The sequence below is a fragment of the Gorilla gorilla genome, chromosome 15 (assembly GCF_029281585.2).
Source record: "Gorilla gorilla gorilla isolate KB3781 chromosome 15, NHGRI_mGorGor1-v2.1_pri, whole genome shotgun sequence".
In the NCBI taxonomy this organism is placed as follows: Eukaryota; Metazoa; Chordata; class Mammalia; order Primates; family Hominidae; genus Gorilla; species Gorilla gorilla.
In genome coordinates this window covers 91,973,430-91,988,882 of record NC_073239.2, presented here as the reverse complement: position 1 = coordinate 91,988,882, position 15,453 = coordinate 91,973,430, and the positions used below count along the sequence as shown (strand labels likewise).

General features: G+C 41.2%; 1 protein-coding gene across 2 annotated transcripts in view; it reads left to right on the top strand.

Moving 5' to 3' along the window:
* The first annotated feature begins 1,253 nt into the window (after positions 1 to 1,253).
* Positions 1,254 to 15,453, top strand: part of NEK9 (NIMA related kinase 9) — a 45,556-nt gene continuing 31,356 nt past the window's right edge. For both annotated transcript variants that reach the window (XM_004055464.5, XM_019009522.4), the window contains exons 1-7: positions 1,254 to 2,185; positions 4,672 to 4,849; positions 7,742 to 7,797; positions 8,336 to 8,406; positions 9,982 to 10,087; positions 11,591 to 11,722; positions 14,648 to 14,758. In XM_004055464.5, the coding sequence (XP_004055512.1) occupies positions 1,967 to 2,185; positions 4,672 to 4,849; positions 7,742 to 7,797; positions 8,336 to 8,406; positions 9,982 to 10,087; positions 11,591 to 11,722; positions 14,648 to 14,758 (873 nt within the window). In that variant the 5' untranslated portion in view covers positions 1,254 to 1,966. The remainder of the gene's footprint in view (positions 2,186 to 4,671; positions 4,850 to 7,741; positions 7,798 to 8,335; positions 8,407 to 9,981; positions 10,088 to 11,590; positions 11,723 to 14,647; positions 14,759 to 15,453) is intronic.

The following is a 15,453-nucleotide window of genomic DNA, read 5'->3' as shown; positions in this document are numbered from 1 at the left end:
ACAGCAAGTTTGGCTTGGACAGATGCCACTCCTAAATGCCTCTCTAGAATCTTGCACTTTAATAGCCCTTATAGAAATTGTTTTAATTGCCTGGTGGTTTTCTGTTACATGTAAGCTCTCTTAAAGTAGGAACTTTTCACAAATCGATATGACATAATTTATTTTTATGTATTTATTTGAGACAGGTTCTCACTCTGTTGCCCAGGCTCGAGTGCAGTGGCATGATCTTGGCTCACCGCAACCTCCGCCTCCCCAGTTCAAGCAATTCTTGTGCCTCAGCGTCCCAAGTAGCTGGGATTACAGGTGTGTGCATACCCGGCTAATTTTTGTATTTTTAGTGGACACGGGGTTTCACCATGTTGGCCAGGCTGAACTCGAACTCCAGGCTTCAAGTGATCGGCCCTCCCAAAGTGCTGGGATTACAAGTGTGAGCCACCACTCCCGGCTAGGCACATGGCTTTCTCTTAGCCCCATCACATCCTGCTTTTTCAGATTGCTGGGTTCAACTTCCCAGCTCCCTCTTACTAGGTCTGTCACATTAAGCAGGTTACTTAGGTACCTCTGTTTCTGTAAAATGGGAATGTGAGGATAATACATAATACATAGGATAATACATAATAATGTGAGATAATACGTAAAAAACCTTTAGCGTAGTACCCAGAACATAACACTCAATAAATGTTAGCTGTTATGTCTGTGATGTAGACCACATTCTCACAACAAAACAAGCTTGGAGATGAGAAGTTGCCCAAGGTCACGTAATTGCCCAAGGTCACATAACTGATGGAACACCTATTGTTCACCATATTGCTGTTTTCCTACTTGACGGTAGGGAGAACGTTATTGCAGATTTCCTGTTCCCAAACTGTGTGGCACCAAGTGCTCAAAGAATGTTTCATGATATCATATGGTCAAATATCTGGAAACACACTAGAATAAATTGAATCTGGAAAAAGACGGGGGAGAAGGAAAGTGTCAGGAAAGTTGACTTAAAATATTTTTGGAGTTGTGTAGAAGACGGAGGGACTTAGGATGGCCCTGGGAGAAAGAACTCGGCCCAGGGACCGAGATGACCGGAGGCAGACATTTAGGCTGTCTATATATATATATTTTTTTTTTTTTTTTTTTTTTTTTTTTTTGAGACAAACTCTCGCTCTGTCATCCAGGCTGGAGTGTAGTGGCGCGATCTCGGCTCACTGCAACCTCCTCCTTCCGGGTTCAAGTGATTCACCTGCCTCAGCCTCTGGAGTAGCTGGGATTACAGGCGCCTGCCACCACGCCTGGCTAATTTTTGTATTTTATAGAGACGGGGTTTCACCAGTTGGCCAGGCTGGTCTCAAACGCCTGACCTCAGGTGATCCGCCCGCCTCGGCTTCCTAACATGCTGAGATTACAAGCGTGAGCCACCTTGCCCGGCCATATTATCTTTACTATACTATCTCTCTAAAAAAGAATGCTGTCCAACGTTGGAATGGGGAAGAAGGTGTACACTGGGAATGCTTCCCCAATCACCCTCTTGTCACAGACCTGACGTCAAGATGAGACTGGACGACCTCTGGACCTCCAAGTTGTATGAGTCCGGACCGGGGAGGCAGAGAAGGGTCAATAGACCCGAGAGGCCGTACCGTCAGTGATGCCCTTGTTCCCGTGGGAGCCCTTCGGTTCCACGCGGTTCCCACCACGCGCCAGCCAACCCCAGCCCGAGGCCTCACTTTGCAGGCCTTCCCCGAAAGCGGGAAGCCCTGGCCGCTAGACTAGCCAAGCGGGCAGGCAAAGGCGGAGGAAACTCAGCCAGGCCGGAAACACAGAGAACTGTTTCCGGGTCGGGGGGCAGGAGCCACCATGGAGCTTCGCGGGGTTGCTGGGCTGACGGATCCGCGGGCCGGCATCTGAAACAAGCGGGACGCAGCGCGGCCAGGGCCTCCGGGCATACGCAGGCTGGTCCCCAAGGCCCGCGGCCGCCGCCATGTCGGTGCTGGGCGAGTACGAGCGACACTGCGATTCCATCAACTCGGACTTTGGGAGCGAGTCCGGGGGTTGCGGGGACTCGAGTCCGGGGCCTAGCGCCAGTCAGGGGCCGCGAGCCGGCGGCGGCGCGGCGGAGCAGGAGGAGCTGCACTACATCCCCATCCGCGTCCTGGGCCGCGGCGCCTTCGGGGAAGCCACGCTGTACCGCCGCACCGAGGTAGCGGCCCTCGGCACCGGCCGCCCTGTCTGGCGCTGTCGGGTCGCCCCGAGTCCCTCCTTCTCGGCCCCGCTTTCCCAGCGTCGTGAGCTTAGTGCTTTAGGCGCCCACAGGGTATATGTCTTAGGGTCTTCACCACTCTTCCCACTCACCGGCACTAGAAATTGGCTAGATCATTGGTTTGACTAGTCATTTTTGATTGTCCTAAGTCACCTAACCGTCTCTTGAGCTTTAGTTTCCCCATCTGTAAAATGGGCTTACTGATAATACCTTGAAATCATCTTTTTTTTTTTTAAGATTATCTTGAGAATCAAACGAAGGCTCTTGTTCTGTAAATTAAAGTGGTATACGAATGTGAGGTATTGCCAAAACTTCCTTCCTCTCATGCTGTATATATAGTTCTCCAAGGTCGGGGTGAGGAGGAGGGGCATAGCTTCAAAATCCCCACACCCGTGGCAACTCCGTTATTTTTGTCATTATCTTTAAGTTCAGCAGTGATCACTCAGTTGGAAGCTTTTCTTGAAGCTCATTGGGAAGATCTTTGTGTGTTGGTTCTTTATCAGTGTTTATCCTGCAGGGTTTATGCATGGGAAATACTTTGTTGGTATATTCTAAGCCATTAGTTCTTAATTTGGGGGGCACAAGGACCCCTTTGATAACCTAAGCAAATAATCTTACCCCCTCCATCAACACATTTGCACATATGCACATCCTTTGGAGAGATCCATGGATCACGGAATCCCAAGTTAATATATACTAGTGTGAAACCCTGCAGTGATTATTCTACTTCCAAAAACTAACGATACACTGGATTTGATCATAAAATCTTACTTTAGGGTAAATATTTAATGAGAACTTGCTGGGGTTGCTGAAGGTGATTCATCCGTCAGAAATCCATCTGCAGTTCTGGTGTGTGTTCCAAGCCAGCATACTTTTAAGGCTGAAAGATGGAGAAGGAGAGAAGTGGTTGCAAGAGAATATTTTTAAGTGTTCTTTTTTATCCTGATGCCACGTTAATGTATGATGTTTGTTAGAGTTAGTTATTCTTAGTAGTCTGTTTTCTTTTTTGCACTCAAAATGAGAAAGAGGAGATAAGGATTGTTATTTCTATATTTTAGTTAGAGAAACTAAAACAGTATACTTAAGTGACTTGCTCACTTAAGTTATAAGTAAATCTTGGACTAGAACTAAAGTCTCACATCTTGCCCATTGCCTTTTTATTATTATCCTGTTGAACTTGATTACTGGGTTGGTTTTGAGTTAAATTTGATTACACTTCCCAAAAATTGCATAGCGTTATCCATATCACCAAATATTTATTAGATCTGTGAATTTACATAAGTTCAGAAGCACTCTTTTCCTCTAGAAGCTTATATTTCAGTAGGAAAATAAGTTGACCATTGTTAGTAAACAAATAGCATTAAGTTGCATATGTAGAGATATGAAAAGAATGGACAAATATCATTTCAGTGTATGAGGTCTAAAAATTAAAGATATGGTTACAGTAAAAGATTCATCAGAGTCTTTTCAAAAACACTGTAAAGGCTTGGCAGAGGCATTCAAAAGGATGGGGAGGGTTACATAGGTGGAGATGCTCCTGGGCTAGGAAGCAGGGTCAGCAAAGAATGAGGCGAGGCACAGTGGCTCATGCCTATAATCCCAACACCTGGGAGGCCAAGGTGGTTGGGTCGCTTGAGGCCAGGAGTTCTAGACCAGCCTGGGCAACACAGTGATACCCCATCTCTTAAAAAGAAAAAAAAAAAAAAAAATTTTAGCTGAGTGTGGCAGTGCATGCCTGTAGTCCCAACTACTGGGGAAGCTGAGGTGGGAGGATTGCTTCAGCCCAGGAGTTCAAAGCTGAAATGAGCTATGACTGCACTCTAGTTTGGGCAACAGAGTGAGACCCTATCTCTGGAAAAAAAAAAAAAAAAAAAGATAGTAGACATCAGGAGCTACAGGATACATAAAAGTATGAGAGGAGATTATAGAGTTGCAAAAGGGGGCATGACTTTTCTTATCCAGAAAGGGTAGGTGAAAATCACTAGGGAAGTCTAAATTTATAAAACTAGAGGCAAGTTTAGTATTTTCATTTTAGAAGCTGTGACCAGCTATAGATAATTGCTCCCCAGTTCTCTGCTTCTCCAGTATTTTTGCCCTGCCATAATCACCATCATGATTAGCAGTCTGTCATAGTATCCTCAATAGAATCTTTTTGAGATCTATCCCCAGCCCATATTTTTACCTGAAACTGACATCATGCAAATTAAGTGTGACAACAACGTTTTAATGCTTTACTTCCCCTGTCCTGCAATAAATTATAATGCTAAATTGTACACATAACCTTTAAAGTCTGTTAAAAGGAAAAAATAAGAGGAGTCAGTCTCTGCCCCTCTAGGAAGTTTTCCTTCTAGGCTTACAGATCTAGGTGTGGATTCATTTGCTGCCAGCCAAGAGGAAAAGCACGATACCTCTGTTACTGTGTTTAGGATGACTCACTGGTTGTGTGGAAGGAAGTCGATTTGACCCGGCTGTCTGAGAAGGAACGTCGTGATGCCTTGAATGAGATTGTTATTCTGGCACTGCTGCAGCACGACAACATTATTGCCTACTACAATCACTTCATGGACAATACCACCCTGCTGATTGAGCTGGAATATTGTAATGGTAAGATAGAGTTCAGTGGGACTTTCTCCAGCAAGACTTTCTTAGATTCATAATTACCTTGAGGAGAAGAATATAAGAAGAGACATATACAGTGATAAAAACTTTAAATGAATTTCTAGAGTTTAAGAGAAACTTTTCAGGCCTTGGAGAATTTTTGAAGTGGTGTACAAAATAAGGAGAGGGATTTTCCCCTGCATACCCAAATTTTCTCTTGTGATTACAGTTCCATTTTCAAACTATCTTTTCTTCGGTTGAATTTTACATTTATTTTTCAAGGCTTTTCTTTATGAATGACATTAGTTAACCAGAGTGTGGCTTGGCAGCACTTGATACAGTATTTAATAAGATCTTATAGGTGATATTTATTTATATTGTCTTCAGCTAAAGCTATCCTATTGAAAAGTGGTCCAAAGATCATAACTGAGTGAAAGTAATGTATGGTAAAGCGTGGCCCTATTTATCTGGTCCCTGATTTCTTCAGATCATTTTGCTTGTAAGATAGCAATATAGCCTAGTTAAGAAAATAGACTCTAAAACCAAGTTTCTCTACTTTCTAGCTCTATAACCTTGGCAAGAAACTTAACTTCTCTGTGCCTCAGTTTCCTCATTTTATTTTTATTATTATTATTTTTGAGATGGAGTTTTATTCTTGTTGCCCAGGCTGGAGTGCAATGGTGCCATCTTGGCTCACCACAACCTCCGCCTCCTGGGTTCAAGCGATTCTCCTGCCTCAGCTTCCCAAATAGCTGGGATTACAGGCATGCGCCACCACGCCCAGCTAATTTTTGTATTTTTAGTAGAGACAGGGTTTTGCCACGTTGGCCAGACTGGTCTCGAACTCCTGACCTTAGGTGATCCGCCCACCTCCGCCTCCCAAAGTGCTGGGATTACAGGCTTAAGCCACCATGCCCAGCAGTTTCCTCATTTTAAAATGAGTTTGTTGGCCAGGGACAGTGCACACCTGTAATCCCAGCACTTTGGGAAGCCAAGACAAGCAGATCACTGGAGCATAGGAGTTTGAGGAAAGCCTAGGCAACATAGTGAAACCCTGTCACTACCAAAAATACAAAAACTTAGCTGGGTGGTGTGCATCTGTAGTCACAGCTACTTGGGAGGTTGAGGAGGGAGGATGGCTTGAGACTGGGAGGCAGAGGTTGCAGTGAGCTCGTGAGCTCAGACCACTGCACTCCAGCCTGGGCGATGGAGCCAGACCCCGTCTCAAAAAAAAAAAAAAAAAAAAAAAGCCGGGCGTGGTGGCTCACGCCTGTAATCGCAACACTTTGGGAGGCTGAGGTGGGTGCGTCACAAGGTCAGGAGATTGAGACCATCCTGGCCAACATGGTTAAACCCAGTCTCTACTAAAAATAACAAAAATTAGCTGTGCATGGTGGCGTGTGCCTGTAATCCCAGCTACTTGGGAGGCTGAGGCAGGAGAATCGCTTGAACCAGGGAGTTGGAGGTTGCAGTGAGTGGAGATCATGCCACTGCAGCCTGGTGACAGAGCGAGACTCCATCTCAAAAAAAAAAAGTTTGTTGATGACAGTACCTACTTTCTAGGATTGTTGTATTACATGCATAGTGCTTGGTAGGTAGAAAGTGTTTGCTACATATTGTACTAGCTGTTAATCATCTTATTGCACAGGAGAACCTCCAAAGCCCTTTTCTGAACTGCATGCTAAAGAGGTCCCAGCATATTCGTCACTTATGACTTCCTTGTGTAAACTCTTATATATTATGATCATTGGTGATCAATGCCATATACAAGATTCTGTTAAAAATTTTCGAAGTAGCAGAAGCCCTAGGTAGTTAACTTCTTTTGTGATTAGGAAGAACTGGAACAAATGATACATTTATTGAAACTGAGTTATTAAGTTGCAGGGGAAAAGAAGTTGTAAAAACTTACCCAGGGCTAAAGTGTAAGTTATAGTTGCAGGTGGGATGTAAGATGAACCATGATTACTTGCAGCCTGTATTACTTGGTAAAGGAAAGAGAGAAGTAAATTCACACTTATCACAGGAAGGAATTAGTAAAGAGAGTAATGATAGGAAACAGTCTAGGGGTAGACCCTAAATTTTGGGAAATTTTTCGGTATGAAGTAGAAAATTTGTCAATATATACCCTATAAATACAAAACATTGCATCACAGGTATAATCCAGTTTTTTTCTTTTTTTCCTGAGATAGACTCTCACTGTCACCCAGCCTGGAGTGCAGTGGCGCGATCTCAGCTCACTGCAACCTCCGCCTCCCAGGCTCAGGCGATCCTCCCACGCTCAGGCGACCCTCCCACCTTAGCCTCCTGATTAGCTGGGACCACAGGCATGTGCCCCAACAGCCGGCTAACTTTTTGTATTTTTGGTAGGGCTAACTTTTTGTATTTTTGGTAGAGACAAGGGTTTTGCCGTGTTGCCCAGGCTGGTCTTAAATTCCCAAACCCAAATGATTCGCCCACCTCAGCCTCCCAAAGTGCTGGGATTATAGTCGTGAGCCAATGTGCCCAGCCTAATCCAAATGTTATAGTAGTCACAACTGGGAGAGTTGTTACAAAAATATTGTAGAGTCCTTAAAGGAGAGTTCTAGAAAAGAAATCTGATTTTGAATATACTTCACTTGTTGGGAACAACAAGAATGGTCTTTACTCACATCTTTTCTCTAAATGTCTTTTTTAATTAAGCCTCTTGTGTTAGAGAGGGAGATCTTTGAAGAATATTTCTGATGCGGTCCTTGAGAGATGGGAAGAGTTTTGTGCCCATGTGAAAAGTCAAAAGAAGTAGTTGCCTATGGAGAGAAAGCAGAATCCTTCATTTCCTTGTGTCACCTACAAAACCCTGTTACAGGAGCCAAGCTTTGATCTGTATTAAGCAATTCAAATCTGTGTCTTGTTTAATTGCAGGAGGGAACCTGTATGACAAAATCCTTCGTCAGAAGGACAAGTTGTTTGAGGAAGAGGTAATTCATATTTCTGTGGAAGGAAGTTAGAATTGTAGTGTTGTAATTCTTGCATTCTAGTTCTGTATTTACTCTTCCAATAGTGAAGAGTGTTTTTTTCCTTTTGTTCAGACTCCTTCCAGGCTCTGATATTCAGGAGAAAGGAAACCTCTAACAAGGAAGCTGTCTATAGCTGCTTCCTAAACGTTTTACCTCCACATCATGATTCTCTGTGGGCTTTCTTTCCTGGTTCTATTACTGCATACTGGTATGCCCAGTTTTCTATAACTTTGCATTCTTCCTGAATTTTTCCACATGTCTGCTTTACCATACTATATATTATAATGACATTGGAACTATTTTATGAGGAACCTGTTTTTTGTGTTTTTTTATCCCTTCACTTTTCTTTGCCTACTCAACCTGCAAGGAAGAGATGTCAGGTCATGTTGAATCATAACTTCTGGTTGCAGTTTTCTTTGTTTTGTTTGTTTGTGTGTGTGTGTATTTACTTAAATGGAGCTTTTTGTTTCTAATCCAAATATTTATTTTTTCTCTGCAGATGGTGGTGTGGTACCTATTTCAGATTGTTTCAGCAGTGAGCTGCATCCATAAAGCTGGAATCCTTCATAGGTAAGAAGTAAAAAAATTTATGGATGGATTCTTCCCTACCAATTCAGCCCCTACCCTGGATACCCCCCCAACAACACTTTTATTTTCTTGGTTAAGCAGCCAAGAGTTTTTCCATTGATATCACTAGGAAAGGAAAGTAATGAGGAATATTATTTTCACTCCCTGAGGTTAAACCATGTTTATGATCTAGAAGGAGTCTCCTCAGTAGCCAAGTACTACTTAAGTCATTTTACAGACAAAAATTTTAGAGTTCAGTTTGTTAATTCATCAGTAAAGCCTAGAAGGGCACTATGAGAAAGAAGTAGTATTTGGTAAGAACTCACAGCAATAATAATTGGCAATTCTTTTTAATTCTATAATTAAGCTCTTTTAATTTAAATAAAAACCTCTTCACTCTGTACATTTAATTGTACAAATTTACCAGATCTTTAAAAACAAGCACGTTTCCATCCATTTCTAGCTATAGAAGAGAAGCATCTCAATAACATTTTCACATCATTATGCCCTTCTTAAGTGAGTCATTGACTGGTGCCAGAGATTAATTATAATACACTAAGATTTCTTTTTTTATTGGTTTGTTCATTCAGTTAACATATATTTCTTGACAGCTATTAAATGGCTTCTGTTGAATGTTGTTATTTTCTTTTTAAAAGTAACAAAGTATATTGTTCTGGTTTATTCGCATCTTTCAATAAAGGAAGCCATAGTGAACCAGGCACAGTTCATTTTGTTTTACATATGGTCAATTTATCTTTAGAAAAATAGCCTGTGATTTTATTTAGATGACTAAATGGCCTAATCATATCATTGCAGGGACATGTAGGCCTCTTCTCTTGCCTTAACAGATTATTTGAAACTTTGACACCAACCAAGTTTGTTAAAGTTGCCTTGATATCACTTAATTCAAGGCATAAGTGATAGTTGAAGAGGTGTGGTATCTTATGGGAATTATGGTTACCTAGAGCACCATTTTCCTCATCTGACCCTCTCAACTTTTCCTAATAGCTTCAGTAGTATGGGAGATATTTCTATGCTGTGAAGCCCTAGAGGATGAAGTTAATTCTCTGCCTTCCCTCCTTTAAAGTCCCCGCTTCAGTGTTAAATAGCATGTGAAAGTGATGACCACTGTGGGATGTTTAGGATATCCTAAATGAATGAGCAATGGTAACACTCTTTTTTTGTTTTATTTTGTTTTAGTTTTTGAGACAGGGTCTCACCCTGTTGCCCAGGCTGGAATGTAGTGGTGCAATCATGACTCACTGCAGCCTCAGCCTCCTGGGCTCAACTGATTCTCGGTGCTTTAGCCTCCCGAGAAGCTAGGACTACAAGTGTATGCCACCACTCCTGACTAATTTATTTTTTGTAGAGATGGGGTCTCACCATGTTGCCCAGGCTGGTGTAGAACTCCTGGCCTCAAGCAGTACTCCTGCCTTGCCCTCCCAAAGTGCTGAGATTACAGATGTGAGCCACTGCACCTGGCCCACACTCATTTTTATTCTGTAATAATCCTGGGCAAGGCGGGGGATGAAATAAAACAATTATCTGTGTGAACTTAGCAGCATCTTTTTTTTTCAGAGATATAAAGACATTAAATATTTTTCTGACCAAGGCAAACCTGATAAAACTTGGAGATTATGGCCTAGCAAAGAAACTTAATTCTGAGTATTCCATGGCTGAGACGGTATGTGTTGCCCTTGTCTTAATTTTTATTTTCTTTTCTAGCACTGTGAAATATAACTATACTCCCTAAATCTTGCATACTTTTCTCAATATTCTTGCAAGTTCTCCATACTTTTAATGCATGTCTTCAGAAGTCTTTTTCCTGGGCCCACTAGCAGGCATTTAAGTCATTGCCCACGTTACAGCTCTGACCTCATAACCTTTTTCCAACACTGATTAGGGACTTATCTAAAAGCAGCAAAATGCTTTACTGTTTTGTCCAGGTTAGGATCTTTAGTAGATTTCACTTTATCTCTTATTTAATGTTTGAGCTCAAGGTGTTAGACATCTCTTTGTTTTTCCTTTGAATGCTTCTGGTTCAAAGAGAACCCTATATTTCAAGTGAAGGCAGATGCTCAGAGAACAATCCATTCTTTAATATTATACACAGTCTGAACAGCACAGGGGTCCTCTCTCACGTGATTTTGAGAAAGATCATTGGTAAAGAGTAGACATAAGTTGATCTTTAGGACAGTAATCTTATCCTTTTAGGAATTATAAAACCCAGTTATTATTCTTCTAGTTTCACAATGCTCTATCCTTAAAAGAAATTGAAAACTGATTTTGGCCAATAATTTTTTTTTTAATAATGTCAAGGTTTGCCTGCAAGCAATTTAGATGTTTAGGGTTTGGAGTCTCTGCTTCAGGGACTCAGATGTTTCTATGATGGAGGCCAAAGTGAGCTTCTGAAGAAGCAATCATATCTTTATATGGATTTTTCTCATCAAGAACAATCTGATAAAACCAAGACTTGACTTTTTTTAGCTAGTTAAATGCAAAGAAGGAATGATATGAAAATTTATAAAAGCCATGTAAGCCATCTGAAATTTGCTTTGCTTTGCTGATTAAAGCTGACTATGAGTTTTATTAGAGCTGCTAGGGCATTCATTATATCTCATCTTGGGAGAGGCATGACTTCTTAGGACATTTTTATTTCCAAATTTATTTTTGAAGTCAGAAAATATTTTTCAAATTCAAAGGAAATTCGCTAGCTGTGTTAGTATAACAGATGCCAAATTGGGCATTTTAAAAGTTTCATTACGCGTATTTTAGTTAGAACATCTGATTCCTTCATTCAGTTACCATCTCCCCACTGCCAGTGTTTGGGTTTTTTTCCCATTGGTGAACTTTTACTAAGTATGTCTTTAAGTTTGTGTAAAGTCTTCAGTAGGCCTTGAATGCCTGAAGCCTCTGTGATCTAGGAATCACAGAGCTATTGAGCCCCTCAAGTTACCACAGTTCCTTTGTCACAGAGATTGTCCCTTTATAATTGACCCAAGAGGTTTGATATGAATAAGATTTCTTTCCATAGTGGCATCGTCTCATAAAAACCATTTTGGAATCTGCTGATGAATGTTTTATGGTTGTTATGACTAGTTCCTAGGAAATTTAATTAAGCTGTTGAAATGTTAACATAGTTACCTCAGAAAAGAAGTTATTCTTTGATTGTTTCTTTGTTGCTCAGCTTGTGGGAACCCCATATTACATGTCTCCAGAGCTCTGTCAAGGAGTAAAGTACAATTTCAAGTCTGATATCTGGGCAGTAGGCTGCGTCATTTTTGAACTGCTTACCTTAAAGAGGACGTTTGATGCTACAGTAAGTTGGCATATTATCTCCATATTGCATTTAGCAGGTTGCAAATGGTACAGCTTGACTAAGCAGATCAACTCTATTCCCAGGCTTCTGATTTCTGGCAAAAATAACCTGTATTCAGGTACAAGATTAGTAATCTATTACTAAAATGCTATAGACCCAGCCAGGTGCAGTGGCTCACGCCTGTAATCCCAGCATTTTGGGAGGCCGAGGTTGGTGGATCACTTGAGGTCACCCTGGCCAACATGGTGAAACCCCGTTTCCATTAAAAATACAAAACTCAGCTGGGTGTGGTGGCGCACACCTGTAATCCCAGCTATTTGAGAGGCTGAGGCACAAAAATTGCTTGAACCCAGGAGGTGGAGGTTGCAGTGAGCCAAGATCATGCCACCGCACTCCAGCCTGGGCAACAGAGCAAGACTCTGTCTCAAAAAAATCTCCAACTTGAATTCCCTGTTAAAATGATCACTTGAACCCGGGAAGTGGAGACTGCAGTAAGCCAAGATCACACCACTGTACTCCAGCCTGGGCAACAGAGCAAGACCCTGTCTCAAAAAAAAATTAAAATTAAATTAAATTAAAAAGTTCATCTCTTAAAAGCGAAAAATGGATGATGGTTCACTTTTTCAAGCAGTAGGAATTGGAACATTATTAACAGCAGCCAGATGATCATGCAGCTACTGCATCACTTTCCTAGAAACGTGTAAAAGGATGCAAATCTAGTGAACAGAATGGAAGGGAGCAAAAGATAATTGTTTTATTTGGGTCTCACTCTGTTGCCCAGGCCTGGAGTGCAGTGTCGTGATCATAGGTCACTGCAGTCTCAAACTCCTGTGCTCCAGCAGTCATCCCGCCTCAGCCTCCTGAGTAGTTCGAACTACAGGCATGCCTCACCACACCTGGCTATTTTTTGTAGAGATGGGTTCTCACTATGTTACCCAAGCTTGTTTCAAAATCCTGGCCTCAAGTGATCCTCCTGCCTTGGCCTGTGCTAGGATTACAGGTATGAGCCCCCATGCCCAGCATATTTATGCCTTTTTCTAAATTGTTACTTCTTTGTGCCTTTATTCTATCTTGTAAACACTTCTGACATAGCACCAGTATCACTTTATTGTACTTACTTTTTTTATATAGCTGTGGTTTTGCCAGGTAGTCTAAAACCCTTCCAAATGTTTGCTTTATTTTCTGCAATACCTAACACATCGTGGGTGTTAAAAATATTCATTAACTAGGAAAAAAATGTTTATCTGTTAAAAAATAAATAAAGATTGTCATTGCTTTATGGACAGTGAATCCCTTTAAGTCTTTTTTTCTTTTTTTAAGTAAATTAAAGTACAACCTGATATAAAGCAGTGCTTCTCAAACTTTAATATGCATACAAAATCATCTTGTTGAAATGCAGATTTTTTTGGGGGGGTGGGGTTGATAGTCTGTGTTTCTAACAAGCTCCCAAGTGATGCTGATGCTGCTGGTCCATGGAGCACACTGAGGGGCTAAAGTGGATTCATATCCAGTTGCCTCTACCAACCAGGTGTGAGAATTTAGGCAAATCACTTCATCTCTTTGATCCTCTGTTTCATTATCTATAACATGGTAACAATATATATTCCCCACACAGAGATTCTCTCATAATGTATATGAAAAATGCAAATGTAAGATAATGCAAATTCATTGCCCTTTCATAAGACCTATTCATTTTTCTAAATCCTGAAGGTTGTTCTAGTATATCATCTAATTCTCCTAAATAGTATGGTGGAAGAAAAATGACTTGGAGTCAGAGGCTGGGTGCGGTGGCTCATGCCTGTGATCCCAGCACTTTGGGCGGCTGAGGCGGACGGATCACCTGAGGTCAGGAGTTCGAGACCAGCCTGGCCAACATGGTGAAACCCTGTCTCTACTAAAAAATACAAAAATTATCCAGGCATGGTGGCGCATGCCTGTAATCCCAGCTACTCAGGAGGCTGAGGCACAAGCATCACTTGAACCCAGGAGACAGAGGTTGTAGTGAGTGGAGATCGTGTCACTGCACTCCAGCCTGGGTGACAGAGTGAGACTCTGTCTCAAGAAATATATATATGTGTGTGTGTGTGTGTGTGTGTGTGTATACGTACACACACATATATGTGTGTATATATGCACACACATGTGTGTATATATGCACACACGTGTGTGTATATGCGCACACATGTGTGTATATATATGTACACATATATGCACATATACATATATACACGTGTGTGTATATATGTATGCGTGTATATATGTATATGACTTGGAGTCAGGCTTTGGTTGGAATTATAGCTCCATTTTTACTATCTGTGATTTTGGGCAAGTTACTTTACATCTCTGAGCCCCATTTTTCTCATATATAAATTGATAATGATAATAATTTCCTTGAATGGTGTTAGTGAGGCTAAAAAATATCATATATGTAACGTGCCTGTCTAGTTTGTAGTAGTCTCTCAATAATGTGGTGGTGGTATTACCATAATATCGTTAGTATTATCATCTTATTATTATTACTGCCTTGTCTGTTGCAGCAGAGTATTGCCTGTACAGCCACAATTAGGATATATAAATTAGGAGGCAAGTTAGTTGGCAAGGGAACTACATGAAGCCAACAAGCATGGCTAATCTTGCTTTCCTTTTTCTTGGGATTCAGTTGAAAGGTCAGATTATAATATACTCTGAGCATTATATTATTGGCCACATAGTTATAGATTGTATGGCCAGTTGGCTTCATTCTGTCTGATAGCATCAGTGCATCCCTAACCATTTCTTGTTGATGCATACTAGTAGTTATAACAAGAAGTCAGACCTATTGCCAATTCTTTAAATAATGGTCACAGACACCTGAGAGCCCCTACCAGTAGAGTATAGCATCATCTTTATATAACCAGGAACAATGCAGTCATCATTTTCTCATAGAACCCACTTAACCTGTGTGTGAAGATCGTGCAAGGAATTCGGGCCATGGAAGTTGACTCTAGCCAGTACTCTTTGGAATTGATCCAAATGGTTCATTCGTGCCTTGACCAGGTAGGTGTGACTTAAACATTCACTTCAGTTTCGTATTTCCCCTTCCAGCCTCAGTGTTTGGTGTATGGCATAGCTATAAACCATACAAAACCACATCCACTTCCCCAGGGTAGAGTGTGTTTGTGGCTATACCCAGAATAGGTATTGGTAATTCATTATAGTTGTGTGCTTCAGTGAACAAATTCTTACTTCATTCTGTTTTGTAAGTGTTAGTTTGTGAAATGAATTTCCCATCTAAATTGTGCTCGATTTTTATGACCAAGAGTAATTTCTGAATATAGATTTCAAAAAACTGCAATGAAAGATAATTTACCACTTCTAATACAGAATGTCTGTATTTCTCATATCTCATAGTTCCCTTGCTATGTAGTTCTAGTATTATTCAAAGTATGTTTCATGAAACACTGGAGTCAGAATCACCAGGGAGTGGGGGAGTTTTGTAAGTAAAAAGAAGATTCCTGGGCCCCACCCCAGACGAACTCAATCAGAATCTCTGTGGATAAAGCCCAGAAATCTTTATTTGTAACAAACACCTCAGGTAATTCTTCTGTTCTGTATATATTGAGGTTCGAGAGCCACTGCCCTAACTGAACAAGTGAGGAAGATGCATTATAAACATTCTCCTTCATGTACAAGTGTTGATTATAATGAGGTGAGAAGCATAAAATATGGAGTATCACATAAGAAATGATTTT